The 27,964-nt window shown below is 35.7% G+C and overlaps 1 protein-coding gene and 1 pseudogene across 7 annotated transcripts in view; both read left to right on the forward strand.

The window, feature by feature from the left end:
• wt1a (WT1 transcription factor a) overlaps positions 1 to 4,957 on the forward strand; it is a 32,986-nt gene extending 28,029 nt beyond the window's left edge. For 5 of the 7 annotated variants that reach the window (XM_028450268.1, XM_028450263.1, XM_028450261.1 and 2 more), the window contains 4 exons: positions 1,367 to 1,511; positions 3,924 to 4,013; positions 4,276 to 4,368; positions 4,556 to 4,957. In XM_028450268.1, the coding sequence (XP_028306069.1) occupies positions 1,367 to 1,511; positions 3,924 to 4,013; positions 4,276 to 4,368; positions 4,556 to 4,677 (450 nt within the window). In that variant the 3' untranslated portion in view covers positions 4,678 to 4,957. The remainder of the gene's footprint in view (positions 1 to 1,366; positions 1,512 to 3,923; positions 4,014 to 4,275; positions 4,369 to 4,555) is intronic. The other 2 variants (XM_028450264.1, XM_028450267.1) reach the window with 1 other exon arrangement.
• Positions 4,958 to 12,447: 7,490 nt separating this feature from the next.
• Positions 12,448 to 26,838, forward strand: LOC114465328 (probable E3 ubiquitin-protein ligase HERC3; annotated as a pseudogene).
• Positions 26,839 to 27,964: the final 1,126 nt, after the last annotated feature.

The raw sequence follows: 27,964 nt of genomic DNA on the forward strand, positions 1-27,964 counted from the left end.
TATATTTTATTCACCTAATACCTCTTAAAGGCAGCTAGATTATTTTTACATTATGTTTTTTGTTTAAAAAAAACTTTATCATCAAAAAATAAAGTTTTGCATCAACACAGTTTGGCAAGAAAGATGATTCTTCCTGTTTTAATAGAGACTGTGTCAAACAAAACAGCAGCAAAGTTTCAAAAAAATTTAAAAAAATCCACACTATCTGCTACACACAAGATTGTTATGTTTTATTTTTGTTGTTTTCAATATTCCTATTGAGTTGAAAAGGTCATAACCAGAGTAAGTATGTCAACGTTAAAGTCAAATAAAAGCATGATTTTATTCCAACTGTTGTCTTTTTTCTTTCCAAAACCATTGTATGGTGTGTTTATCACAAGCCCATTATCAACTATTGTATTATAACGTGAAGTCAGCGTATTGTCCCACCCCTACTATTAACAGTTTTTTGTTTTTATTATTTGGATGGGAGTCATTTTGCTTAGCATCAGTGGCTAAATATTATTTATTTATGTAATTATTGTTATTATCTTTTTTATTAGATCTTAAATGTAAAACATTGTTGGTGATATAACCGCATGAAATGTTAACTTTACCTTGACATTTTAAAATGAGCTCAAATGAAGAGCAAATGCTGCAGCGGAGGAGGAGGAGGAGGAACATTGGAAGTGACACCTCAATGGAAATAGAGATAGAAAGGAGAAAGTCACCTCTGAAGAAGACACATCATGTCAAATGTTGGACATGAACAGTACAGCAGATTATTCAGGGGTTTTTTTTGTGTATTTGTTTCAAATGTAAATAAATACATTTTTATCCCTGCCACAAAGTGTGGAAGAGGGATATAGGTTTGAGCTCCGTCTGTCCATCACTGCGTCCGTCAGTCTGCGTTAAAGTGGACAGCTTTTCTCAGAAACCGTTTAAGATGAGATAACCAAATTCGGTGTGTGGCTTCAGGGTATCAATACCTTGATGGAGTTCGAAAAGGAGAAGCACACAATTATTTTTTCCTGCGTTATTGTCCTTGTTCCGTTTTTTTACTCTGTTTGAGGTATCTTCAAAGGGGACAGCTTTTTTCAGAAACTGTTTAAGATAGATTTTTTTATATTCTGATGTGATCATATGTTCTTATGTATACATTTTACGACATTTGGGGAAAGGTTGTGAGTTATAATGACAACCAATCTGGTGGGGGATGTTGATGACTATCTTCTTGTTTTTCCTACCTCTTGTTTTTTTCCTTTCGACACGGTCTGAGGTCATTTTACTGCTAATATCCAAGCTAGTGAAGATGTGACAATTTTATATCATGATCTCACATTTACTGTGTGTGTGTGCGTGCGTGCGTGTGTGTGTGTCTGTGCAGGATGTGCGGCGGGTGCCCAGCATCGCTCCTGCCATTGTTCGCTCAGAGAGCAGCGAGAAGCGGCCGTTCATGTGTGCCTACCCGGGATGCAACAAGCGCTACTTCAAGCTGTCACACCTGCAGATGCATGGCCGCAAACACACAGGTGAAATCCACTACAATCATAAAGTGGCCCCATCATACACAGACACACATCCCCCCCGGGACAGTTAGTGTCACACACATGTTTCTACTTCCCTTAAAGGGTTTGTGATGTTAAAGATGATGAAACTGGTCTGCTCAACTTAGCATTGGCCCCATCTCAGCTGTTACTGCCAGGAAACACTTCCTGTCTTGTGAAACAGCTTTCCAGAAAGCGCTTGGAGAGGATTTATGTCTTTTGCTAATGAATTAATTTCAGTCACAAGACATTGTGAGTGTGTTGTTGCACATACTGACAAATGCAAGGTCTGTATTTACCAAAGCCCCGTTTTGCAAGTAATGTTCCATTCGGTCCTATAGATTTATGCAATCTGTTGTTGGGATGAATAAATTACCTTTTTTCTAAAACTACAGTTTATGTAATGATGTATAATGTATTTACATATATATGAAGAAATATGTTAACTATAGGTGAAGTTCATTTTATTTTCACTAAAGTTTTGATGATTTTAAATAGATACAGTATATTTGTAGCACTAGTAAAGCTTTGTGTTTTTATTACTGTAGTAACATATTTTAAGTCTACTAGTTCTACTATTAGACATGTTTGCTTTACTATTAACGACTACTACTGCGCCAAAAAACCTTTACTAGTAAAACTAAAATTGTGTTTACTAGTACTGCTAGTGCACTCCAAACCTACTAGTATAGACAGTTTTTACTCCACTAGTAATACTAGTTAAGCCAAAGGATTGACTTGTGAAGTGTTTCTCAAATGTGCTTGCATGATGTCACTAAAGGAGGTACTTGTTGAAAGAGTGGAAAATTAACAAATAAAAGCATGAAAAATATGAGGATTTTAAAATGTGCATTTTTTGGATAAAATATAAAATCATAATGATGATGAAAATGAAAATGATTGAATAGAACTTGAACTGAAAATACCACCAGGCAGGTGATGAGCGGAAATTATAAAAACTATAGAAATACACCTATTTATGAAGCACTAAATACTGTTTCATTACACTTTTTTACAAAGTTAGATTCTTTAAAATGTGTGTTATCACTCATTCATTCCATCATTATGCTCTATAGATGTTTTTTTATAGTATTCTGAGCTGTAGTCAGACAAAGGGGGTACTTCTATTTGGAAATAAAAGAGTGGGGGTACTTGGGCAAAACCATTTTGAGAACCACTGCACTCGTTGACCTAATGCAAATGAGGTAGGAGAGATTATAATCAAATCCAACATCCTGATTGGGTGTAATGTTTTTAAAAGCAATGACATGCCTGAATTTTCTTTTCTCCGCCCCCTTATTTGCATATAAGGCTTTCTAGTTAGCTATTTTATTTTACTAGTAGTAGGGCTGGGTGATATGGACCAAAACTCATATCCCAATATTTTTTTCTCCCACTGGCGATATACGATATAAATCTCGATACTTTTAATTCAAATCAAGTCTGACAAGAAAGACAAATCAGGGTTAAATTTGCTGATGCAAAATGCCACACATTTATTAACAAACAGCAGCACAATATGTGCCACTTCTGGCTTTTTCTCCTTTAAAGGACAGCACGTGTGAGTGAGTTCTGTAGTGCGGCTTGTTAAAGCTGATATCCGGAGTTTCTGAGAAACGTCTCGATGTCCCGCCCTAAACAGCCTCACTTCCTCACACTGCTTCTGCCAATCTACCAGAAGCCACGCCTCTACTTTTCTGCACGCACATCGCGGAACATAACAAGGTTGCATCGGGTCACATTGATATAGGTCTATGGGTCAGGTAAGAACCAAAATCATACTTACCTGTTTGCTGTTGTGACACGCGGCCTTGTTTCCGTGCACAGTTCCCCATTCACTTTGATTGACAGTCTCAAAAACAGGAAGTCAAAGCCTATTGGCTCGGCGCACTAGGTGCATAGGGGTCTATAGAAGAAGGAGGGACTTATATACATTAATGCACATGAATGACCACCTGCAGTAGACCATAGTAAAAGACTAGTTAGGTATTTTTTCGTATTTCAAAAGAATCATACATAAACAGATTTCTCAGAAACTCTGAATATCAGCTTTAAGGGTTAGGTCTGGGTTAGGGCGCACTCAGTAATCCATCTAAGCTTTTCATTATGTTCTGAGAAGTAGCAAAAGCAGCGACTCCTAAAACAAGTGTTTATAAACAGTATAAATATATACTGTATATATTGATATTATAATGTTCTATATTGGCAAAATAGAAAATTCCATATATCTTGAATCTCGATATATGGTCCAGCCCTAACTAGTAGTACTAGTGACACTTTTTGCTTCATTGGCCTTCTAGTAAATGAAAATGTACATGTTCTCCAGATGTGAGCACTAGTAGAGCTTAACTATGGTTGATATCACAAGGCTTATCCTACACTTGTTTCTCCATTCAGGAGAGAAACCGTACCAGTGCGACTTCACAGACTGTGGTCGGAGATTCTCTCGCTCTGACCAGTTGAAGCGACACCAGCGGAGGCACACAGGTCGGCCTGCTTTACCTCCCACTTCCTGTTTACTGCCTTCCTACTTTACTGTGTGCATGACTGCTATGCTTTCAAAGACTGCCATATGTGTACGTACACTGTGTGAAATATTGCTTCAGCATGGCTTCTATGCAAGCCTCTGCTCTACTTTCTATCTCTTTCTGTGTGTGTGTGTGTGTGTGTGTGTGTGTGTGTGTGTGTGTGTATTTCTTTGGCTCATTTGTGTGTTGACTGTGTGCATGCTAACTGTACATGTGTTTAGGAGTTAAACCGTTCCAATGCGAGACGTGTCAGAGAAAGTTCTCACGGTCTGACCACCTTAAGACACACACACGGACTCATACAGGTAAAACAAGTGCGTAAACTTTTTATTTTTCCATTTCTTCTCCATCCAATAAATGTTCACGATTTTTAAAGTAGCGCACCTATTACCAAATGTAGTTTCATTCAGAATATTCAATATACGATCATTATATTGGTGTGTGACGTTTCCTGGGCTAACTGCGCTCTGTGTTCTGTCACTTCCCGCTCTGCTCCTCCAGGTGAGAAGCCGTTCAACTGTCGGTGGCCCAACTGTCAGAAGAAGTTTGCACGAAGTGACGAGTTGGTGCGGCACCACAACATGCACCAGAGGAACCTCTCCAAACTGCAGCTTTCCATTTGAGTTGTTCTCCATCCCTCATCTCACTCTAAATTATGAACTAATGGCCCTACCACCTTGTCTGAGTCCTGATCCAACATTCTGCTGTCTGTGAGGCTCAACACAGTAATTTAAATACTGTATTAAATTGCATGTAATTAGTATTTAGTTTAAACAAGCATATGTACACTGTAGGGCTGTGTGAAACACGCAAGAACAAGAAGAAAAAAAACTCCACAATAAGTTAAAGTCATCATGATTTTATCATAATTAACAACTTTATTCAAATATGTTAAGGTTTCATTTATTCAGACAACTGTTTTTTTAGAAAATGTACTTTGATCAACTGCCAGTCTTCTTCAGAGGCGTCTGCCTATTGCTTTGATGTGTCCTTGACTTGCGCAAAATAATTCCAGCAAATTTTTTCGTCTTCTTTTTGAATAATATGTTAAGGTTTCATTCAGACAACTGTTTTTATTGTATTAATTATTATACTAGTGTATTATTCAAAAAGAACTTGCTGGAATTATTATGCAGAAGTCAAGCGATCAGCAGATGCCTCTGAAGAAGACTGGCAGTTGACAGTCGAAACATGTGAAGAGATCAAAGAATATTTCCTGAAAAAACAGTTGTCTAAATAAATGAAACCTTAATGTATTATTCAAAAAGAACTTTCTGGAATTATAACTTTTCATCTTTATTTAAAGGAGCAGATTTTAAATTAAAAGATGAATTTTATTTTGGATGAAAACAGCGGACAGTGTGTGAATCAATGCAAGTTAAACACAACAACCTCCTCACTATTTAATTATTTGTACGGCTACACCTCTAGTACAGTGTTTTTCAACCTTTCAACGTCTAGTAAATGGTTAAAACCGATTAAAATTCTATTTTATTTTTTTCAAATTTACCATTATTTTTCAAATACACATCACACACAATAAATATCAAATAACTGTATCATATACGTATACATTTAGTTCAAATAAATAGAAAATATCTGAGGTGGTGCACTTGTCGCTTTGTGCACTAATCGTGGTTACTCTGTAATTGTAACACACTGTAATAAACATGATCAGAAAACTCAATTCTAGAAAAAATAATGTGTCTGCAGTCGCTGGACATTTGTGATATCAAAATGGGGTCACGACCCAAAAAAGGTTGGAAAGCCCTGCTCTAGTATTCTATTTGATCTTTTGATAGATTTTACAATCAGAATTTACTACAGGTGCCTTTAATACAAGTGCACAATACACATAAATATGTTACTTCATTTCACTTTGAAACCAATGAGAAAAAGACCTAAAACCCTTTTGACAAACAAATTCTATTTCATCTGGTAACTTCTGCTGATTTATTATGTTTATATAATATTATATATATATATATAATATTTTTGTCCCTTCAATAATAAGACAGGTTTTATATATATATATACAAATTATTCCAGTTGTTTCGCCTTTAGCTTCCACATTTCAAGTCCAACCTCATAGAAATTCCACTTTCAAGCCTCCAAACAACAATATTTTTAAATCTACTGTCAAAATACTGAGCAAACTTTTCCTACTAGGTGGCTGTACCTTAGTATGTCATAAATTATAGAGAAATCTTTGAAACAGGACTCTGACTTAACCTGATGTTTGTCCTTAACGGGTCATTTAAAAGCTGACAACACAACTTCATTAAAAATCATGTTAATAAAGATTGTTTTTAAATGTGTACGGACCATCGCATGTACAATCCATTTTTCCTCTAAATCATCTTTTGTAAATATCTGTGATGCTGATTTACTTGGAGAAGGCTTATTTATTTTAAAATGCTCTCACTGGAATGATTTTATGAGGCGGGATGTGTCGGTGTATAGTTTTGATACATGAACAAATGCTGTTATTATTTGTAACACGTCAACAATGACACGTTTGGTCTGTGCAGCGTGAATTAAAGTTCTCCACTGTGTTTGAAACGCTGTAAGTTTTAATGTGAGGATTATTTTTCAGCTCTGAACTATGTCTGCTGGGTCACATGTCGCTCTGTGTCGGGGGGCGGGGGGGGAATATCAAGGTCAGGATGTAAATAATCATCAACCGCTAAAGGGAAGTCAACTCTTTCTTTTAGCTGAACACATGTAACTTATGAAGTATATTAAACTTCTCTCTTTAACTGGATGTCTATACTTTAGTTTTCTGACTTTGATGACATGAGGTGTCAGTAAAATAAAAGCTTTTTTTGTCTGAAGTGTGAGATAACATGAACATCATGGAAATGTTTCTCTGTTTAAATGTCTAGTGACTGTTTTCATACAACTTGTCTTTGTGGTCTTTATTTGTTCATTTTCAGAGCATGGGTTCATTGTTTGTATCGTCAGCGCTGTAATACACTGTCAACCTTACACACACAGTAAACACATTATCACAAACACAGATTCATTATTTCCTTCCTACACAATGCCCAGAGCCTTGAGAAAGCAAGTATTTACATTTTCTGTGGGATTCCCTGATGTAGCACAGCAAGTTCAAGCTTTAACCCAGGGGTTCTCAACTGGTCTCACCCTGGGTCCCACATTTTGCCACGTTAATTAAATCGCGGCCCCCTTTTTTTTTTTAGAATTCAACCAAATTTAGTTTTTCAAAAATAGCTGTTGAAAAACATGTATATATATTCTTTTTTAAAACATAAATTTATATATTTTCATGTGGAACACGCATTTCACAGCATGCCTGTCAAAAGAAAAGTTTCTTTCAAATAAAAGACAAGTCCTACATGAGAGACATTAAGCAGGCTATTACTTATTTTTGACCAGCTCTCCACGACCCACTCAGTATAGGTCCGCAACGCTCTTTTGGGTCCCGACCCACCAGTTGAGATTCACCGCTCTAACCTATGTGTCAAACTCAAGACCCGGGGTCCAAATTCGTCCCTTTAGAGCTTCCACTGTGGCCCGCAGTGAGAAAACATGAATCTTTGTTTAAATTACCCAAAGGTGGCAAAAGTACCAGTCTTCAGTACTCCAGTAAAAGTATACATACTTGAATATAAAATTACTCTGATAAAAGTATTGATGTTGCTCCCTTACTTGAGTAAAAGTACCTGGTAATAAAAATTTTATTATGTAAAAAAATGAATAAATGTCCCTTCCAGAATGAGACAGGGTTTTTAAACCAGCAATCTCCATATATTTTATTTATTTTTTAAAAAAAACTGGTACATGGAAAAAAGTTAAATCTGTTACTTTTGAATTGAAATTTAGCACTCATAATAAATAAAAGGTGTCCAAGAACAAAAAAAGTAGAAATGCTCATAAACCTGAGCAACTTTGACTTGAAAATATTTGCGTCTTTTTACGCCATCTTCAAAGGTCTTAAATGTAACAAACTCATTTTTAAAATGTAAGTAGTAGAAAGTACAGATATTTGCTTAAAAAAGTAAAAGTACCATGTCATGTTTGGTGCTCCGTAGATACTAGAAAAAACTACTTAAGTATTTTTACTTTGTTACTTATCACCTCTGAAATTACCAAATAATTTGGATTCTACATATTTATTCCCTTCAAACTCAGTAAAACTGTTATTTTTCTGTGCTTTTATCACATAACTGTAGTCATTTTAATGGGAATCTAATTGCAATTGTTAAAAGAGTTCTCCAGTCTTTTTTTTATGACAAAACCAAGGTATTTTGAAAAGAAGATCCAGCACTGATATCTGCTTTAATATTGTAGAGCCTTATACTGTATTTATCAGTTATATATATATATATATATATATAGGTGTAAGTGCAAAGTGAACTTGGGGAAATTAATGTTGAAATTGCTCATATTCCAACTCAAATCTGTAAAATCTGGCACTGTGATGAAGATTTAAATCTGGATTTCTACCCAACACCACTAGAACATAACAAGTAGGTAGAGTTTGGGTTACACACATATTTCACCTCTGACCAGATGTAAGGTTTACTTTATGAACAAGTACGCTACATCTATTCTTCAGCTGCAGTGAGGGAAACATTTTACTTAAACTAAAAATATACATTTTTTTTTAAAAAAAACACACAGACAAAGAGAAAATAAGACCGAACAGTACCATCCACTGTTGTGCTCTCTTTATCTCACCAGATTCCTCATTGCATTCCTTGGCTCTCCTCAATGGAAAATATGCAGTAAGACTAGATAATGATTTAAAAAAATAAATAAATAATATGTCTCTGCTTCTCAAGATATCTTTATGTTTTTTGTGTTATTTCCATGTCGCCTGTTACCTTTTGGGATTATTTTAATGAACGTGTCTTAAATTATAAAAATGTATTTAGGAAAAAAAGAGGGCCATGATGGGGAAGGAGTGATTTAAAGTGTTCCAGAGCAAAAAAAAAAAAAAAAAAAGGAGGAGGAACTCGAACTGAGGCAGACGGCTGTAGAGATGGATAAAGACAAATAGGTCCATGTTTCTTCAGTAAACCTTTATCGTAAGTTTAGCCAAAGTGTTAGTGTAAATCAGACGTGTCCGATTCTCTCCGTGGAAATCCCCTGAAAATCCCCAGTGCCCTTGTGCTATATCTCAGCTGTCTGTGTGTGTGTGTGTGTGTGTGTGTGTGTGTGGACACCCTTTGAAGTGAGATAGCTGGTCATTTTAACCAGTCCCCCCCCCCCCAGCACCACCACCACCCCACCCTCAGGGGTCCCAATGACCACCACATCCAGTGGGGAAAATGGCCTCTTTATTACAGTCTTTATTGTTCAAACACAGAAATAGACATATTTAACGTAAACTTTCCTAGTATAACGGTGGAGTTAAAGCTGAGCAGCGTGTCATTTTATGCCAAATGGTTTATCACCTGCGTATGAGTAAATGTATATGTTTGATTGACAGGCCTTAATGATCTCCTTACTAGAGTTACCCTGATCCAATATTAATATCGGTCTGATATCAGAAAATTGACTACATCTGAGATCTCTAATACAATCAGTCTTATACATATTTGCTTTTGTTAAATAAAAAAATGTTTAGGGTCTTCTATTCCAGTGTTTCTCAAATGGGGGTACGCACATGATTTAAAAAAAAAAAAAAAAAAAAAAGAACTAAAGAAATAAATCTATTTAGGTGCCTTTTCAACCTTGGGGTCGGAACCCCATGTGGGGTCGCATGGAGTTTAAATGGGGTCGCCTGAATTTCATAAAAATTAAAATAGATTTTTTTTTTTTTTCATTTCTTTTTAATTTGTTAAAGTTATTATTCTTTTTGTTTTTTTGTTTTTTCCTCATTAAAATAACACACAATCTAGTATTTACGGAAGAGGATCATGGCCACTGGAATAAAAAATAAAAAATATAAAAAAACAGGACTGGAAAAAAATTTAAGACCATAAAAAGGGGAAAAAAGAAATCAAGACTGAAAAAAATCAAGAAAAAAAAATAAAATAAATAAATGTATATATATATATATATATATATATATATAAATATATATATATATATATATAAATGTATATAACCCTAACCCTATATATGTATATGTGTATATATATATATATCATCTCAAACATGATCAAAAACTAATTCTAGAAAAAAAAAGTCTTTGGGGGTCACCATAAATTCTGCACTAAATACTGTTTTTTTACCAGTTATTTACAAAATGAGATTGTTTAAAATGTGTGTAATTATCACTCGTTCATTCTATCATTGTGCTTTATAGTTGTTTTAAATAGTTTTATAAGTAACATTCAGAAATGAGAGAAATTATGTACTTGAGCCTAAAAGGTTTGAGAACCACTGGTATATTATATTCTAATGTAGAATATGCTTATGTTTAAATGAAACTAGTGGTTACTTTTCACTTTAAAAAAAAAATTTAAATTTTTTTTTTATTGGATTTATTGAGGGTTTTTCAGGGTTTTCTAATTGTTTTCTCTTTATTATTATTTTTTATTATATAAAATATATATGATTTGTGCTGATATTGCATCAATATCTGTGTCGGCCAATTCTCAATGCAGCAATGTCAATATCAGCATCGTATTGGAAGTCACAAAGATGTATGGGGGACATCCCTACTATACCTTTGCAGCAAAATATAGTTTTTTGTTTTACTATATTTATCTATTTATTTTGAAGAATATAAAACTATATCATATCCAAAGTGCCCTAAAGGCAAGACTTGAGGTATTTTCTTTAAAAATGTCTGCTGTGCTCAAGTACCCCAACACCCCATGTGACATCATTTCCCATCAGCCTCTGTGACACTGGATTGATTCACATGTGAAGAAGTCATGAAAGTAAGTAGAAGTGTATTTATTATAGCATTTACTTTACCCAAGTAATGAGTAAAACAATGAATACATGAAATAAAAGATGAGTATTGAAAGAATAAGTGATATATCAACAGTCAGAGGAGCCACGCAATTTATTATTATAGAACGTTGTATACAAATGCACTATTATACTGATGAACTTTTCATTCTGACAGACTTTTAACTGTACCTTATGTTGTTTTTTATGATTTTGTCTGTTTGGCTTGAATCATTGAAGCGTAGTTGAATGTTGATGGGAGGGCCATGTATAATTTATACTGTACTTGTACAATGGCAATAAAATGATTCTATTCTATTCTGTTATCTTAGCTTAATGTGTAGTATCAGTTTACTTCCTGCACTGGTCAAACCATCAAATAAATGTGTTACTATTATTCTGCTATTTACTGCTATAGATGGAGGACGTTAAAACACTTTTTAACTAAAAATAATCAAACTACAAATTGCAGTTAACTGTGAAAAGGTTTCAATGGACTCTATATAATAATTGATCATTTTCATACAGCTCACCAGAGTATATGTATCTATATTTATACAGCTATTTCCCTGCACTGAGGACACAAATCACTTTGTTTCCTCTCAGGTTTGTGCAGTGTGAGTCTCCTGCCCTCTAGTGGTCACAGATTGTTTTACACAGCTTTTGTTTATTGTCATTAAGGCGTATCAATAATAATAATAATAATAATAGTAAAAACCTTAGCACATCTATCAATCTATCATCTATCTATCTATTTATCTATCTATCTATCTATCTATCTATAATTATATCTATATCTATCTATCTATCTATCTATCTACATCTATCTATATCTATCGATATCTATCCTACCTATAGCTATATCTATCTATCTATCTATCTATCTATAATCTATATCTATATCTATCTATCTATCTATCTATCTATCTATCTATCTATCTATCTATCATCATATCTATCTATCTATCTATCTATCATACTATCTATCTATCTATCTATCTATAATTATATTTATATCTATATCTATCTATCTATCTATCTATCTATCTATAATTATATTTATATCTATATCTATCTATCTATCTATCTATCTATCTATCTATCTATCTATAATCTATCTATCTATCTATCTATCTATCTCTATCTATCTATCTATCTATCTATCTATCTATCTACCATATATCTATCTATCTATCTGTCTATCTATCTATCTATCTATCTAATCTATCTTCTATCTATCTATCTATCTATCTATCTATCTATCATCTATCTATCTATCTATCTATCTATCTATCATCTATCTATCTATCTATCTATCTATCTATCTATCTATCTATCTATCATCTATCTATCTATCTATCTATCTATCTATCATCTATCTATCTATCTATATCTATCATGTCTGACTATTGTTACAAACAAACCCAGTGAGAATTGATTGATAAATGATAACTTTAATAATGTAAACACATCATTCCTCTATAGATGTAATTACTGTAGGAGTGAGTGACACTGGTCCAAGATGGCCGCCCTGTTGACGCACCGCTCTAGTGGGTGGCAGCAGTCGATGCGGTGACTACGTGTTATAATGTCTGGGTACACGTCCCCCCTTTTGAGAAACACTGCTGTATAGACTCAGACTGTAAGTTTGCTACCGATAGTTTCATATCTTTGTAGATAAATGCTCCCAACATTAAAAACGTGAAACTGTTATTTGAGTTTCACTTTCCTTTCTCTGTCTCTAACTCCCTCTGACTCTGACTCACTCAACGCTTCACTCTTGTTTCGTTTCTGCTGCAGTTTAACTTTCGTTTTTCTTTCGTTCATTCCATCCACCAGCTGTGAGCACTGGGCGCCATGTATTCGTGGGGAGAGGACTGGATGTCGGGGTTCCGCCTCAAACGTGGAACCCAAACCGTGGGTGATTCAAGGGTTCACCTGTCTAGACCCAGCTTCACCATCACAGACCTGTCTGTGAACCACAGGTTGCTGACCTTCATTAAAGCCAATGGAGACGCGTTCATCATCAGGACCAGTGAAGGAGAGGAGGACAGGAGAGTGAGGAGCAAACAGAGTGAGTTATTCACACATTTTACAGTTTTATCTTCATTATGATGATTGTTTAACATGTTGGAAAATAATTCACTTTTAATATGAATCTCTTCATTTCTCCTTCATATATGCAATTATTTTCATTTTCAAATGATCACTTCTGAACCTTTTCATAAAAAATCCTCATATTCATATTTTATTAGCCACTTTTAACCAACCGTAAAATAACCACATGTTTTTACAAACATTAAGTAGGATTTTATTAAAAAAAAAACACACACACACTTGTGTTTTAAATTGATGTATTTATGTATTTATTTATTCTAAATCCAAACACCAAAACTGCAGCATATTTGAAAAAATAATAATAATTCTGTAACACTTTATTTAGGTTTTGTACATAACGCTGACATGATCTGTCATTAGCATGAATAAGGTGTCATTAAGTGGAGCTATGTTGGCATTTTTAGGGTCAGGTATAGGGATCTAGTGGTTAGGGTTAGGGTTAGGGTTGGGGTCAATTATAACTGTAATCGCATAATTGATATTTAATTACAATTATGGCGCAATTATAATTGTAATTTTAAAAAATCTGTTGCTGTCGTTATCGTAATTAAATTGTAATTGAGTTCAGATAATTCACTTTGTAATTGTAATTGCCATGAAAATTCTATACAAATTGTCAATTATTATTTAACGGTGAACCGGGGAACCATGTTACAGTTCTATGTACAGTTCTACACCTATGTAGGTAATTATTAAAATATGTTTCATATCAAGCTTCACCACATTTTACCATTTAAAAAAAATTCAGGGACATACTGATGCTTAAAAAATGCTCAGACACCCACACCAAAAATATTAAAACCTATGTTTTTATTGATTAGGAAACATAACAAGGTAATCAATAGGTAGGAAATAAATTAGATGATAGATATTTATTTTTAGTCTATTTACAGCTGATTTAGAACCCGTTATCATAAGAGATGCTAACAAAAAGCTGTGGATTCTACCATTGTCTCCATGGAGACAAGTTCAGTTTCAGGTTCACATTCATAGAGGGGGTGTAGTTCATAGGGCGTCCATGGGCTCCACAAAACCTGGGGGCCGAGGCGCACGGGAAGGCTTGGCCCCCTTTCATAACAGCGCGTAGTTCTAGTTGTAATTGACTTTCTGAGGATAAAAAAATATTGTGATTTAATAGTAATTGGAAAAAAAAATGCTGGTTACTGTAATCCTAAATGAATTGTGAATTGGTGACTACATTAGAACAGGCCTTGGGGAACCTGACGTGGTCCATGGGGGTTGGTGGTCCCTGCTATAGTGTCTGTGTTTCTACAGCTGGTCACACCTGTTGTTGTTGTGTTGCTGTGTGTGTGTGTGTGTGTGTGTGTGCAGAGTTTGTGCACGCAAACATAGAGGCTGTTTGTTGTTCTGATGGTGACGTCACACTGATCACTCAGGCTGGCACTTTGCTGTGTGTGGACGCCACTCACACGCCTTTCTCCTGGAGGTGAGCACATGTGTTACTTTGGGATGAGTTTAAATCTGTGTTACACTCTCACTACTGTGTTTAGTTTTAAAACTGTTATTTTCCTGTTTGTTTGTTTGTTTGTTTGTTTGTTTGTTTGTTTGTTTGTTTGCAGCACTCCTGAGGCTCTGTGTAACATCCCTGTGCGTCAGATTGCATGTGGGAGACAGCACACTATCGTCCTGACAAGAGGTAGTGCTACAATGGGATGAAACAACAACTGCAAAATAATAATAAACATATAACCATACTGTTTTGATATATATATATATATATATATATATATATATTAGGGATGTAACGATTAATCGTAAGGCAGTTAAAATTTGATTCATAGGTATCACGGTCGCAGTACTTTTTTTATATATCCTTCTCTTGTCCAGAAGTGTTGGCGGCGGGCGGAATCTGCTACTGCTTTCTTTCTGGCCGCCTTCTACTCTTAAACATGTTAATAAATGATTCTTTACCCCTTTAGCACCGAAAGAATATCTGTAATATTACGTGAATATCTGCAAGAGTCACATTTTTCTATTAGCTCTGTCTGCTAGCATAGCATCTCTTCTTGACTGCAAGAATTTCTGCATGCCAACCGACCACTGGGATACCAGCGCCCTCTGCTGGTCCAAACAAATATCTGACGTAAATACAGTGAAAAGACTTTCTTTTTTTCTTTTTTTTTTAAAGTCCAATTGTTAAGTCACAAAATACATTTTCAGTTGCACTTTTCAAAAAGAAAAAGAACTGTTATGCAGTTTTGCATTGTTTACTATAGAACCAGAATTTAAATTAATAGGCTTCTTCTTCATTTTATTATTCCTTTATTTTTTTCATTCAAGATTAATTTTGAGTTAAATTGCATTGTTTTGAAGAGTTTATCAAGGGATTATTTTGACAATGAAAAATAAAAGGAAAATAGTACAGTATTTTCCCAAAAAAAAAAAAAAGAATATTTTTCAGTCATTTGTGTACAGTCCCATTTTGTAAAATAAATTGTGAGAGAATCATATTGTGAACCCAGTATCGTGAATCAAATCGTATCGGGAGTTGAGTGAATCGTTACATCCTAATATATAGATATATATATACAGTATATATATATATATATAACCTAGTGCAGTATTATGGGGCGCTGATCGTAAAGCTGCACATGCTAAAATAAACAACAACTTTTTGCAACATTTAGCAACAAAATACGTTTAAAAAACGTATGTAAATTTTTTTATGTTACTTTTGATCAGATTTACAGCAATGTTTGAGAAAGTTGTGATACTTACCTTTCTCATAAAAATATAATGTCAATGTTAAATCTAAATGTTAAATATTATATCTAAATATTGAATGTTAAATTTATTGTTTAATGTAAATCTAAATGTTAAATGTAAATCTAAATCTAAATTTTGTATGTAAATCTAAATCTAAATGTTAAATGTTAAATCTAAATGTGGTCTGAATAGACTGCGCTAGTTTGAATATATGAGGTTTTATTTTGGTACTTCCGGTGAATTTACATACTAGCTAATTATTTAGTTTCACCCGTGACATTTTGATTTAACATTTAACATTTCAATTTATTATTTAGATTTGACTTTTAATATTTTTGATGTAATTTTTACAAGAAAAGTAAATATCACAAATTTCTCAAATATATATACGTAAAAAAATTTCACATACCTTTTTTAAACGTGGTTTGTTCTAAATGTTGCACAAAGTTGCTGTTTATTTTAGCATGTGCAACTTTACAGTCGCGCCGCATACAGTATAGATAACTTTGATTTTTTTTTTTTTTTTTTTTTTTTACCAAATGAAAAGAAACCAAAGAAAAATCTAAATTTCCCTTCAAAACAACATCCATCTCGGATTATAATTATGTCATTATAGATGTAAACATTATATTTGGTGAGCCAAATATACTCAAGTGGTGATAAATCATGTTTAGTAATGTAACATATTTAAAATGTACATTTAAATTTGGTCTGACATTGATTTTGCATCTCATTGTTTGTGCTTGTATGTTTGGAGGGAAAATGTGAAATACAACCCCATAAGAGAGGATTGCCTGAAAAATAGATAAAATAAAGTGTGTTTGATTATGTTCTTGATGTTTCACTGCAGATGGTGATGTGTTTACATGGGGCCAGGGACTCAGGGGTCAGCTGGGTCTGGGTAAACATCAGTCTGCTGTTCCTTCACCCACATGCCTCAGATCTCTGTCACGGATCCCTGTGGTTCAGGTCGCTGCAGGAGGAGAGCACAGCGTCGCCCTCTCAGTGTCTGGAGGTGTTTTAGCTGGGGCAGAAAACCACTGTGGACAGCTCGGACTGGGAGACACGACTGGTATGTTAGGGCCCCCCCCCCCCCCCCCCCCCCCTGTTTTTTATTATTATTTTTTTTCATATTTATATTCACATTTTCATTTTTCCAAATAGATCGACATACACCGACTCTGTGGCAGATCTGAAATGAAGAGAAAGTATAGAGTGTCCTGTGGGATGAACACACTGCCATCATGACTAAGGTTTGGAAGCAGCAGTTTTTACAAAAAACAAAAAAAAAGAACAACACGACACAAGAAGTTGTGACTTAATCTTAGATGATCGACAAAATGTTTTTAACTCATGAGTACGTTCAAGAAAAAGACAAAAAAGAGCTTCAAAACACCATATTATAATTTCTGAGGGTCCAATCATTAAAATATATTAATACTTATAAACATAATAGAAGGTTTTTATTAATGTATATATTGTCACTCTAAATTTAATTGATGAAATTTGTTCCATAGATATGAATAGTATATTATTAATATTGTGTGTGTGTATGATGTACATGTGTGTACGTTATACATATGTTTGATGTGCATGTATAAACTATATATAAACTTGTGCAGAAATATATTGTAAAAATTTAATATAAGTGAATCTAGAGAAACTTGTTTTGTTTTGTTGTGATGGGTTCAACCGACACCCTTTGACTGAAGAATAGACAGTTGAGTGTTTGTTTGTTTAGTTCTTCTGAAGACTGCCAAAATAAAAAGGTGTTTTTCTTAGGACGGCGCTGTGTTCACGTTTGGCTGTGGTAGGACGGACAGCTCGGGCACAACTCGTCACGAGATGAAGTGCGTCTCGGATGGGGCAGAGCTCCAGGGGGGCAAAGGTCACCAAGATTGCGTGTGGAAGGTAGATTTATTCCTACATGTACTACGTGTTTCTTCACAATTCAGAGCATAATGATGAAGAAAGTGTATAACACACATTTTATTAATCCCATTTGTAAACAAATTAATGAACGCGTATTTAGTGCCTCCTGACCAGATTGTTTTTATAGTTTTATATTTTCTGTCATCTCCCTCCAGGTGTACCAGGAATTCAGTTCCTCCCAATTAAAATAGTTTTACCATCATTTGTGTCTTTGTTGTTGTTGTCTGTTCTTTTTCTTTCATCGTATATTTTCTCTTGTTGTGTGGACACAGATTATGTTGAACATTTCTCAATTCACTTCTCTGTGCGGCGTGTGTTTTGTGTGTCTTTACTGTTTCTCTCTTTTGGTCTCTGTAGTGATCTTGTGTTTTTTCTCTCTTAGTTTTTGGTGTCATTTTGTGTATTTTGTTGTTGTTTGTCTGTTCTTTTTATTATCCAGTATATATTTTTTTCTTATTTTGTGAGTTTTTGTTGTTGTTTTGCAGCGCGGTAATGTTTAGTATGATTATAGTTTTTAACTAAAAATTCAAATTAAAAAAGCCCATGTTTTTAATGCTTTCATTTGTTATTTTTGAGAAACACTGCACAATAATATGTATTTGGGTATGAGTCCCTGGATTGTTTGGTTTTCTTGTGATACTAAGAAGACTTCTTCACTGACGACGCTCCCCTTTATTATGGATGTGTTTGTAATTTAGCATAAACTGTGTTGCTTGTTCAGAACCACATAATTACTTATATAGTAAAACCTTAAAATAAAATATATATTAGCCTTTACGTTTACCATAAGGATTGCTTTTAGTGATGCAGCAATACTGGTATCGGTTATCAGGCCGATACTGCACCAATATACTCTTGTATTTGGACTTGTTAAAGTTCACCAATACCAGAAACAGCTTTGAATGGTAGCCTAGTATTTTTTGGGTTTGGCCACCAGGGGAACCCGTTTTGATAGAAAATTATTTTTTCCCACTTGAAATGTCAGCGTTATAGTCTTTTTTTAATTATGTTTGTTGTATAAGTACCGGTATTGGTACTGTATCAGCATTGTATCAGTTTGGGGGAAAAGTGGTATTCGTGTATCCCGAATTGTTTCACAGAATCATTGAACTTCTTTTTCGCTGTCCTCTTCCCGTAGACATCACACACTGGTGCTGACAGACTCTAACAGAGTTTATTCCTTTGGCTGCGATGAACAAGGACAGCTGGGACGTGGAAAGGAGACTCAGCCATCTGTGCCACTTCCTGTTCAGCTGCCACACGGTAAAACAGAGCTGAAGCATGAAGAAAGTCTTTTATCAAGCATTTTGTTTAAGTCACAAATCATATCAAGTGAATGGAGCCATTAATATCTAGAGGCTCGGATTTAAATATGAGCTAAATATGATTTTGAATCCTGACCCATAGACCTATGTCAATGTGACCCGATACGACCTTGTTATGTTCTGCGATGCGCGTGCAGAAAAGTAGAGGCGTGGCTTCTGGTAGATTGGGAGAGGTAGTAGGAAGAAGTGGAGCTGTTGAGGGCGGGGCATCGAGACGTTTCTCAGGAACTCCGGATATCAACTTTAAGTGGAGAGAAAACAAATACTTCAGAATGTTCCTCACAGTAATGTAAAAACTCTTGTGTCATTGTAGACTCAACTTCTACTCGTATCATTCAGAACATCTATGCAGGAGGAGACTCCTCCTTTGCAATATGCACACCTGAAAAGGTACGGGCACTCCTCTGGTGTTAATGATTGGTGGATTAAAACATTCCTATGAAGAATAAAAACTCATGCTTCTCCAATTTTTTCACGTTTCTGTGCCAGGAGGTTCTCGCTCCATCAAGCTGCATCGAACAGAACAAGAAGCCTCAGAACTCTATTGATGTCATGAGCGATAAATGGGATAAATCTCAACTCAACATAAACCTGTAAGTGTGACACAGATTTTGGGGCATTGATGGAACTATCATATGTACTTTATATCTGTTTGTTTTTTTTCCTATGGTCACAGCTCATGCTTGAATCAAAGCTTTCTTGATCACAGGTAATCTCAGTGCTTCCCTCAGTATTCAGATCACTGACCATTGTATTTTTATGTTAAAGTGTCATTTTGTCCTCCCAGCAAAGACAGGCATTTTCAGACTTCAGCAAAATACTCCGGCTTGGACCTGAAAAGTGCAATTCGTGGCTTCCAAAAACTCACAGAGATGGGACTTCAGTCTGAGGTGTGAGTCTGAAATACTTGTGTGCTTTTCTTGCCTCTGTGTTCACAGTTCATCAGTGTCTATGGATTATTTCTTCTACAGTTCACAGCTGCTGTTCTGCAGCTGCTTCCCACTATCGAGAAGACACCATTGGAAGTGGAAGGTTTGAGAGTTTTCCTGATCCTCGTCGAGCTGTTACACGTCCTCCTGAAAGACAACGGACCAGAAACACAAAGACAACAAGCCATGGAGCTGGCAGAGACTCTTGCTGCCACGTTACAAAGTCTCTCCGCCCACAGCCGTCAGATCTTAGGTAAACACAGGTTGTTCACGTGCTCCTGATGAGTTTGTTTCTTATAATGACAATGATATGACGATGCCATTTACTTCTATTTCTCTGCAGAGGACTGGTGGTCCGCCCTCTCACCCTCCACCCTTACTAGACATGTCAAAGTGTGGAAAATGGCTCTCTCAGAGATGCTTTGGTTTTGTCCTTTTCCTCTAAACTCAGCCAATAATATACTCCTAATCCTACAAACCATGTACAATGTAAGTGTCATAGGCAAACCAAATGTTTACCATTGTTTTTATTCTATCTAATGGTTTCCTTATCCGATATTAATATCAGAAATTGGTCCGGTATCAGCAAACAAAATCAGATTGGAAAATATCGACCTGTATCTAAAATCTGCGCTACAAGCAGCTCATTTAAGCTCATTCTTTGTTGGTTTCATTGGTTTTGAGGATATTTTACAGGTTCTTCTAAATTACTTTTTATTTATTCTATTCAATTGAAGAACATTCTTATGTTTAAGTTAAAACTATATATATATTATAATATATATATATAATATATATATATATATATATATACATACACTGTGTACAGTACTCAGGATTCATTACTATTGGATTTATTGAGGTATTTTTTTTCTGGGTCTTTTAATTAAATACTTTATATTTAATTTATTCAATTGTAGAATATTCTTTTGTTTGATGTTAAAATGTATGTAACCCATTGGTGAATAATAAATTGGTCAGTCTTTCTCATACCTACTGTTGCTGACTATTGTCTGTTTAGGTAATATAACTGTTCTAATTTTCCACGCTACAAAATAAGTCATTAAAGTATCTATGATTTGCGTTGATATTGGATTGATATCGGTATCGACTAATCAAGGCGAGAATATCGGCAACAACTGTCATCTTTAACGTTTCTTAACGTGTCTATTCTTCTAACACGCAGCTAAAGAAAATCCCTGAAGCAACTTTTTCTACTGAGCTGAGTGAACAGTTTCTCAGACAAGACTGGCAGCGTTGGCAAATGTCTTTAGAGGAGCCGGTACAGTAATTATTTGCTTATTATGAAGAAGTACAAAATAATCAACCATGGTTTTATTACTAGCCAAATACACATGTTTTTTTTTGTGTTTTTTTTTGCAGGACACAACATGTGCGCCACTTATTCTCGGCACGTTCAATTTTGTTTTGGACCTAAAATCAAAGCAGATGCTTCTTGACTTCAGCATTAAATATGAAAGGGTAACAAAGGAACTTGAATGAAGATGTGTTATTAATGTGAAAAACGGAGTTACACTCAGAACCATCCATTAGTTGATGGCAGCAACCATGTCTTCATAGAGACATAGAGATATGTCTTCAATCATACCTTTAAATTTGCAAATAAATTAATTTATCTTATTAATTGTGTTGTAGATTAAAGTACACAGTTTGTTCCCCTCTTTACAGGGCGACTCCCAATTTTGCATACAACTGTGGCTGAAAAGAGCATCGTTTGTGGAGGACGCCTTCCAACAGCTGGCTGCTACATATGTGCACGACCTTCGAAAACCACTGGTGGTAAGAATATGGATTGGAGTGTTAAAGTAGAGCCAGAATATCAAATATGACTCCTATGATTTCCTCAGGTTCAGTTTGATGAGGATCCAAAAATATCAAAAGTCTACAAATCAGATTTTTTTCATCATTTCTTTCGTCACTTGATTTCCAACCATTCTGGGATGTTCATGTTCAATGACTTCAAAACTCTGGCATGGTTTCCCTCCAAGGTAAGAGTTTAGGTTCATATGAGAAGAAACTCCCACTACTCTTTGCTTTATTCCAGTGTGTGAATCCGTGTACCCATCATTCTTTGGTTATTCCATTTTAAAACCAAATCAAAATAACAAATAAATGGTGTGGATATTTTGTTTAACTGAATTACAACCAAAACAGAAATACAGAAACATGAAAAACCAGATAAGCAGCGTTTTCAGTTTGGTTTTTTTTTGGTTTTTTTAAAAAACCTTGTTCTGTTTGTGAGATATTTGGGTATTTACGGGGGAAATTAAAGCCAGGGCTGAAGTCCACTGCACCTCTGTTCCCTCTACAAGTCCTGCACCAAATCGATCTCCACACACAATCGGACTGTTTAGGATTTAATTCATCCATTTTCTGGTCCTGCTCCTGTTTTCCTGCAGTCTGTGGATGTTTCAGCTCGTAAAAAGCTGTTCACGCTGGAGTTTTGTTTTATGGTGTTATGGTCCAAATAGTATCCAAATAAACTGGTGGCTGACTATCGACTGTGAGGCTGGTGTGAAGAACAATAGATATTACAACTTCTACAATTCAACACTTTCGCAAAAACACTTAGTCTGCTTTTTACATGGCAGTAAAATGAAAATATTTTGCATGTTAATTTACCGCTAGCCACTAACGGCAGCCGTCAACACACACGGAAGTTGTAACATCAATTTTATTGTTTTGATTTTATAGTTTATTTAACATTTCAATTAACCAGTAATGTGACTTATTGCTCCTTTTTTGTCCACGAGTAAAAGTCCATCTGAGGGTCCTCTCTGTGTGGTGAGATAAAAACATGAATCTCACATCATAGTTTCCTGTAAATATCCAAATATCTCACAAACAGAACAAACGTTAATTTTAAAATAGAAAAACGCTGCTCATCTGGTTTTTGATTTTTCTGTATTTCTGTTTTGGTTTTAAGTCAGTAAAACAAAATAACCACACTGTTTATTTGTTATTTTGATTTGGTTTTAAATAAAATAACCAACAAAGAACAAAGGGTACACAGATTATTTGGGGATTTACTTGTTTCTTTCATCAAAACAGAAAACAGAAGAGAACAATGGGGACTTCTACTACCTTTTTGGCATTGTGTGTGGACTTGCCTTGTACAACAAGAGCATCATACACGTACCGTTCCCTCTAGTCCTGTTCAAGAAACTCCTCGACATCAAGCCAACACTGGAGGACATGATGGAGTTCAGCCCAACTGTCGGACAGTAAGCATTGATTTTCCGTTTCACGTTACACTTTTCTGTTTCACCATCTTGGGGTTTAAAGCTGCAGTTTATAGAATCCTCTCCACTTCATTTTGGAACCAAAACCGAAACTTAGCCTCCCTTACTGGTGTCTTTGTGAACGCTCTTAGCTGCTTTTCTCAATAGAGACTAGTGACAAATGTATGGAATTTATTTTGTGTCATTGGAAATTTTTCCAACGTTTTAGAGACTCTGACGTGAATGCACGTATCACTCCAGTTACTGTCCTGAACAGTGGCTGCTGATGACAGCTCATTCCCGCCACAAGCACACAGAGGTTGCTGTGATCTCAGCTGCACCAGCTGCTCAGGGCAGAGTGACAACCATCCAAACTGTAAAATGAATTTACCTTAAATAAGCTTCTTTTGGGTTTACACCCGATTGATCCCATCTGTTCTCACACTCCCGCTGAAACCAGTGTGTGTGTGGGGCGGACCCTGTGCAGTCACAGAGATCTGCGAGGACACAAAGCGGTTCGTTCCTCCCGAGGAGTATGTCATTACTGTGAACGCGCCTGACTTCAGTCGAGCAGCCAATGGTAACGCTCTGACCAGCTCATGGTGCGCACGTGTTTGTAAAAAGATCTCTGATTGGCTGACATCCAGCATCACGCTCCTGGATTTATTGGATTTATAAACTTAATTTACAGGCCCAGGAGAAGGAGAAGAGATTCAGTCTATTTAGAACACTTTGGATTACATTATGCTCAAAGATGATTATGGATTTTTGACCAAATGATGTCAAAAAAACGTACATACCGCAGCATTATTTTTCAGTGTCATCACGATTTTTCAATTTCGAACGTGAATTCCAGTTCTTCAGAGGCCCTTTATGATCTCCAGAGCTTAAGTAGTATTGTCTACTATCAGTCTCACCTACTCTCCTATTGGATAAGGATGATATAGACTGACTAATGAAGAGATAACTCATGTGATGTATTTAACCTGTCAGTGTCAGGCTCTTATGGCTGATTGTAATTTACTCTGTTTTGAGGTGTCTGCGGGATACGTTGGGCTACGAGGAGTGCCTGAACGATTTGTACATGGACTTTGAGGTTAGTTTTGGATTCAGTTTCTTCAATTTATTTTATTGCAATTTTACTGACTTCAACAACAAATCAACATGGGCGACCGTGGCTCAGGTGGTAGAGGGTTGTCTTCTGATCGAGAGGTTGGGGGTTCGATCCCAGTACCTGACTATGTGTCGAAGTGTCCTTGGGCAAGACACTGAACCCTAAGTTGCTCCCAGTGGTCGACTAGCGCCTTGCATGGCAGTCCTGTCCCACTGGTGTGTGAATGTGAGAGTGATTGGGTGAATGAGCTGATATGTAAAGCGCTTTGAGACTGCTTCAGTGTGGTGATAAAGCGCTATATAAATCAAGTCCATTTACCATTTAACAGATCAACTGGGATGGGGAAAATGTTGAACTCGATCCTCAAAATCCAGGAAAACAAGTGACGAGCCAAAATAAGTAAGAAAGGAAAACAAAGCCTTTAAATTTCCAACCGGCTGATTGTTGATAATAAACTGTTAACCTGTTAAACAGGAAGGAGTTTGTGGACGCCTATGTGAACCATGCCTTTAACACCTCAGTGCAGAGTTTGTTCCAGGAGTTTGAACGTGGCCTTTTCCAGGTTTGCAACAAGCATCTACTGAAGCTGTTTCAACCACAGGAGTTACAGAGACTTATGGTTGGTCAAGATGTTTACGACTGGGTGAAGCTCAAGCAGGTACACACAGAGGCCTTGTGTGTTGTTTTTTTTTAGCTGTGCATGAAAATCACAGGTACTGTTTGTCTCTTTGTTTTCAGAATGCATTATATTGTTGGCCGTATCACCCTTTTCACCCCAACATAGAGAGGTTTTGGGATGTTTTTGATGAACTAACTGAAGAGCAGAAGAAAGACTTTCTCTGTAAGCTTAACTGCAACTTTGTAACTCACTTGAGCTTGTTTTGATTTGGATTGTCTCTGCTTTTAAATGAGTACATCAGTTTGTAAACTAATATCAAATTTAGATTATTTATCCGCTCTTTGGTGTTCCTCAGGGTTTGTCACTGGTTGCAGGCGTGTGCCTATACTTGGAATGGATCAGATTCAGTTAAAGACTCAAATCATGAGCGACTCCCACGATCAACGATTTCCAGAAGCCGACACGTGCTACAGTTTGCTGAGGCTCCCGTTATACTCCAGCAGAGAGATCATGCAGCAGAGGTTAACAGTAGCTCTGAAAACAGACCGAGGCTTCTCAGGGGACTCATCCGAGGAGAGGATCACCCAAAGTGAAGAAGAGGAAGATGTGGATAACAGCTGCAGTACGTTTTCACCCGCACCGCACTCATCATCCGAGCTGGTCCTCGACTCACCTGTGCACACACTCACTTCAATCCCAGATCTGTTTTTAAAGCTGAAAAGATGGTGGCTGTGTGCCTATGCTCTGCTGAGTCAGGGGGTTGCTGTGGTGTGGTCCACACTCAGAGGAGGCCTCAATGCTGCCACGTCAAATTAAAACTCATCAGGAAATATAACCTGGCTTCATGTTAATGTAGCTGTCATTAAATGTCAGAGAGTTTGCGGAGAGAAAATAGATTTACAAACAAAAATAACATAACTAATTTAAAAAATAAAATGCTGGTTATGTTGACAAATTAAAAAAATGTGTTTTCATGAAATTACACATTTTGTTTACATTTTTTGAAGTCTTTTTATTGGGTCAGTTTCCAACGATGGTGGGACAAATTATCAGAAGAAGAGCCAAAGGAGGTACCACAAACCTGGAGAAATTGGCATGTTTAGTTATATCCAGCGCTTTTGTCGAACAGTTACAGATAGCGTAATCAGACGTCTAACAAGCATTAGACAAAAGACTTCTAACATCATCTGGAGGAGGCCCCGCCCACAAGCTGAAGTTCAACCGCAATCAAAACTTCAGGAAAAGCAAACAAAAATTCAAAAAACGTAAACAAAATGTATAGTTTCACGAGACCACATTATTAATTTGTCCACCTGAATTAGTTACATTAGTTTTGTTTGCAAATCTTTTTATTATTATAAATCCATTATTTTTTGTTTTCAAATCCATTTTTTGTTTGTATGAAATTTTATGCAATTCTCTCTATAAAAGTTGACCACCAGCCTATTCATTTGCGAATATAAGCTAGTTGAAAAAAAAAAAGAAGAAAATCTTGTGAAATGTTTTTTTTTTTTTGCATGCAGTGTGATGATGGAGCTGAAGGACATGGAAGCACGATGATGAACATGTTGGTGGAAAAAAAAAAACCTCAGACATTGAGTCAACGCTATACAGCAGTGAATCATTGAAATGCCTTAAAACCTATCTTTGGGTTTTTCTTGGTGGTTAGTGCGTCCGCTTCACAGCAACAAGGTCTTGGGTTCAATGGGTCACTGGGTTCTGTGTGGAGTGTTTGTGGAAAAGGAGCAAATGGATCAGAAAATGGATGATGAAATGGGTTTTCTTGCACAATAATTTGCTTTTGTTATTAAAAACAAGAGGGTTTTGTGTCTTTGTGTTTTCCTAAATGAATGGTTTGGGAAATGCTCTGAAACCGTCCAATGTCAGAATGGTATATTTGCTTCCCCTTTATGAGGATTTTACAGTTGATTCTGATTCAAAGTGTGTTAATCAAACACTGTTTACTTCCCTGGCCTGTAAGAGAATTTTTAGGAAAGAAAATCAAATGATTAATCTGTTAATAAAATTTCTGATTTCAAAAAACTGTAGTCGCAATTCTTTTTTAACCTTGTCGACTTGTAAAGGTCATGTTAGTTCTTTTATTGTGTTCAACGCACCAGATCAGATCAAGTCAGAGGCAAAAAGGACTAAATATGAACAAGTCTATGACTAACCAACAACTGTGTGTGCTTCACAAAGGATCAGCAACCAAATAGGAATGTAAAAACAGACCATGTGATGCAGTCGAGATGCTTCAAGTGCATCCAAAAAAACACTATTTTAAAAGTTCAGGTTTGTGGTGGATGATGGTAACCACTAGATGTCCTCATGGCTGCTGGGCCGTGAGCTGAGACTAAATGATATTTATCATGGATGCAGTATTACAGAATCTAAAAATCAGAATTCATAAATGTCAGTAAATCATTATCAATACACTCATAAATGTAATGCCCAACATGATACTGTATGTGAGAATCATGGACCACATGATATCCTTTATTTTCAGTGTCAATTTTCTCAAAATTTTACAAACACATTTTTACAATAAATTCTTATATTAAGGACAATAAAGGTGAGACGATGAGGAGGTTATTGTTGTGCTGTAATAAAACAATGAGTTTAAAGATAAAGTGAAAAGATTACAAAAGACCCAAGTCGTCTAAAAAGACTGGCTATAATAACGTAATTAGAGGATGCCATATTCGACACGTTAGCTCATATGAAACTAAATCATTTCAAAATGGATATTTAGCAAACAGAAACGAGAGACAACTACTACTACTAACAAATAGCGTTGACCTTTTTAATAGACCAAGGGCCATGTGACAAAAAAAAATGACTAAAAAAACACGAAAAATGACAACAAGAGCACAGAAAATGGCAACAAAATGTACTAAAATGATGGAATTATATACAAGACATAAACAAAACAAAAAACATTGTTCTTTTCTGTATTTTTGTCCAGATATGTCATTTCTTTCAAATGCTGATGTCAGTGAAAAATGTGGCCCTCGGATCAGACAGTCACATT

Source organism: Gouania willdenowi, chromosome 6, assembly GCF_900634775.1.
Source record: "Gouania willdenowi chromosome 6, fGouWil2.1, whole genome shotgun sequence".
Classification (NCBI taxonomy): Eukaryota; Metazoa; Chordata; class Actinopteri; order Blenniiformes; family Gobiesocidae; genus Gouania; species Gouania willdenowi.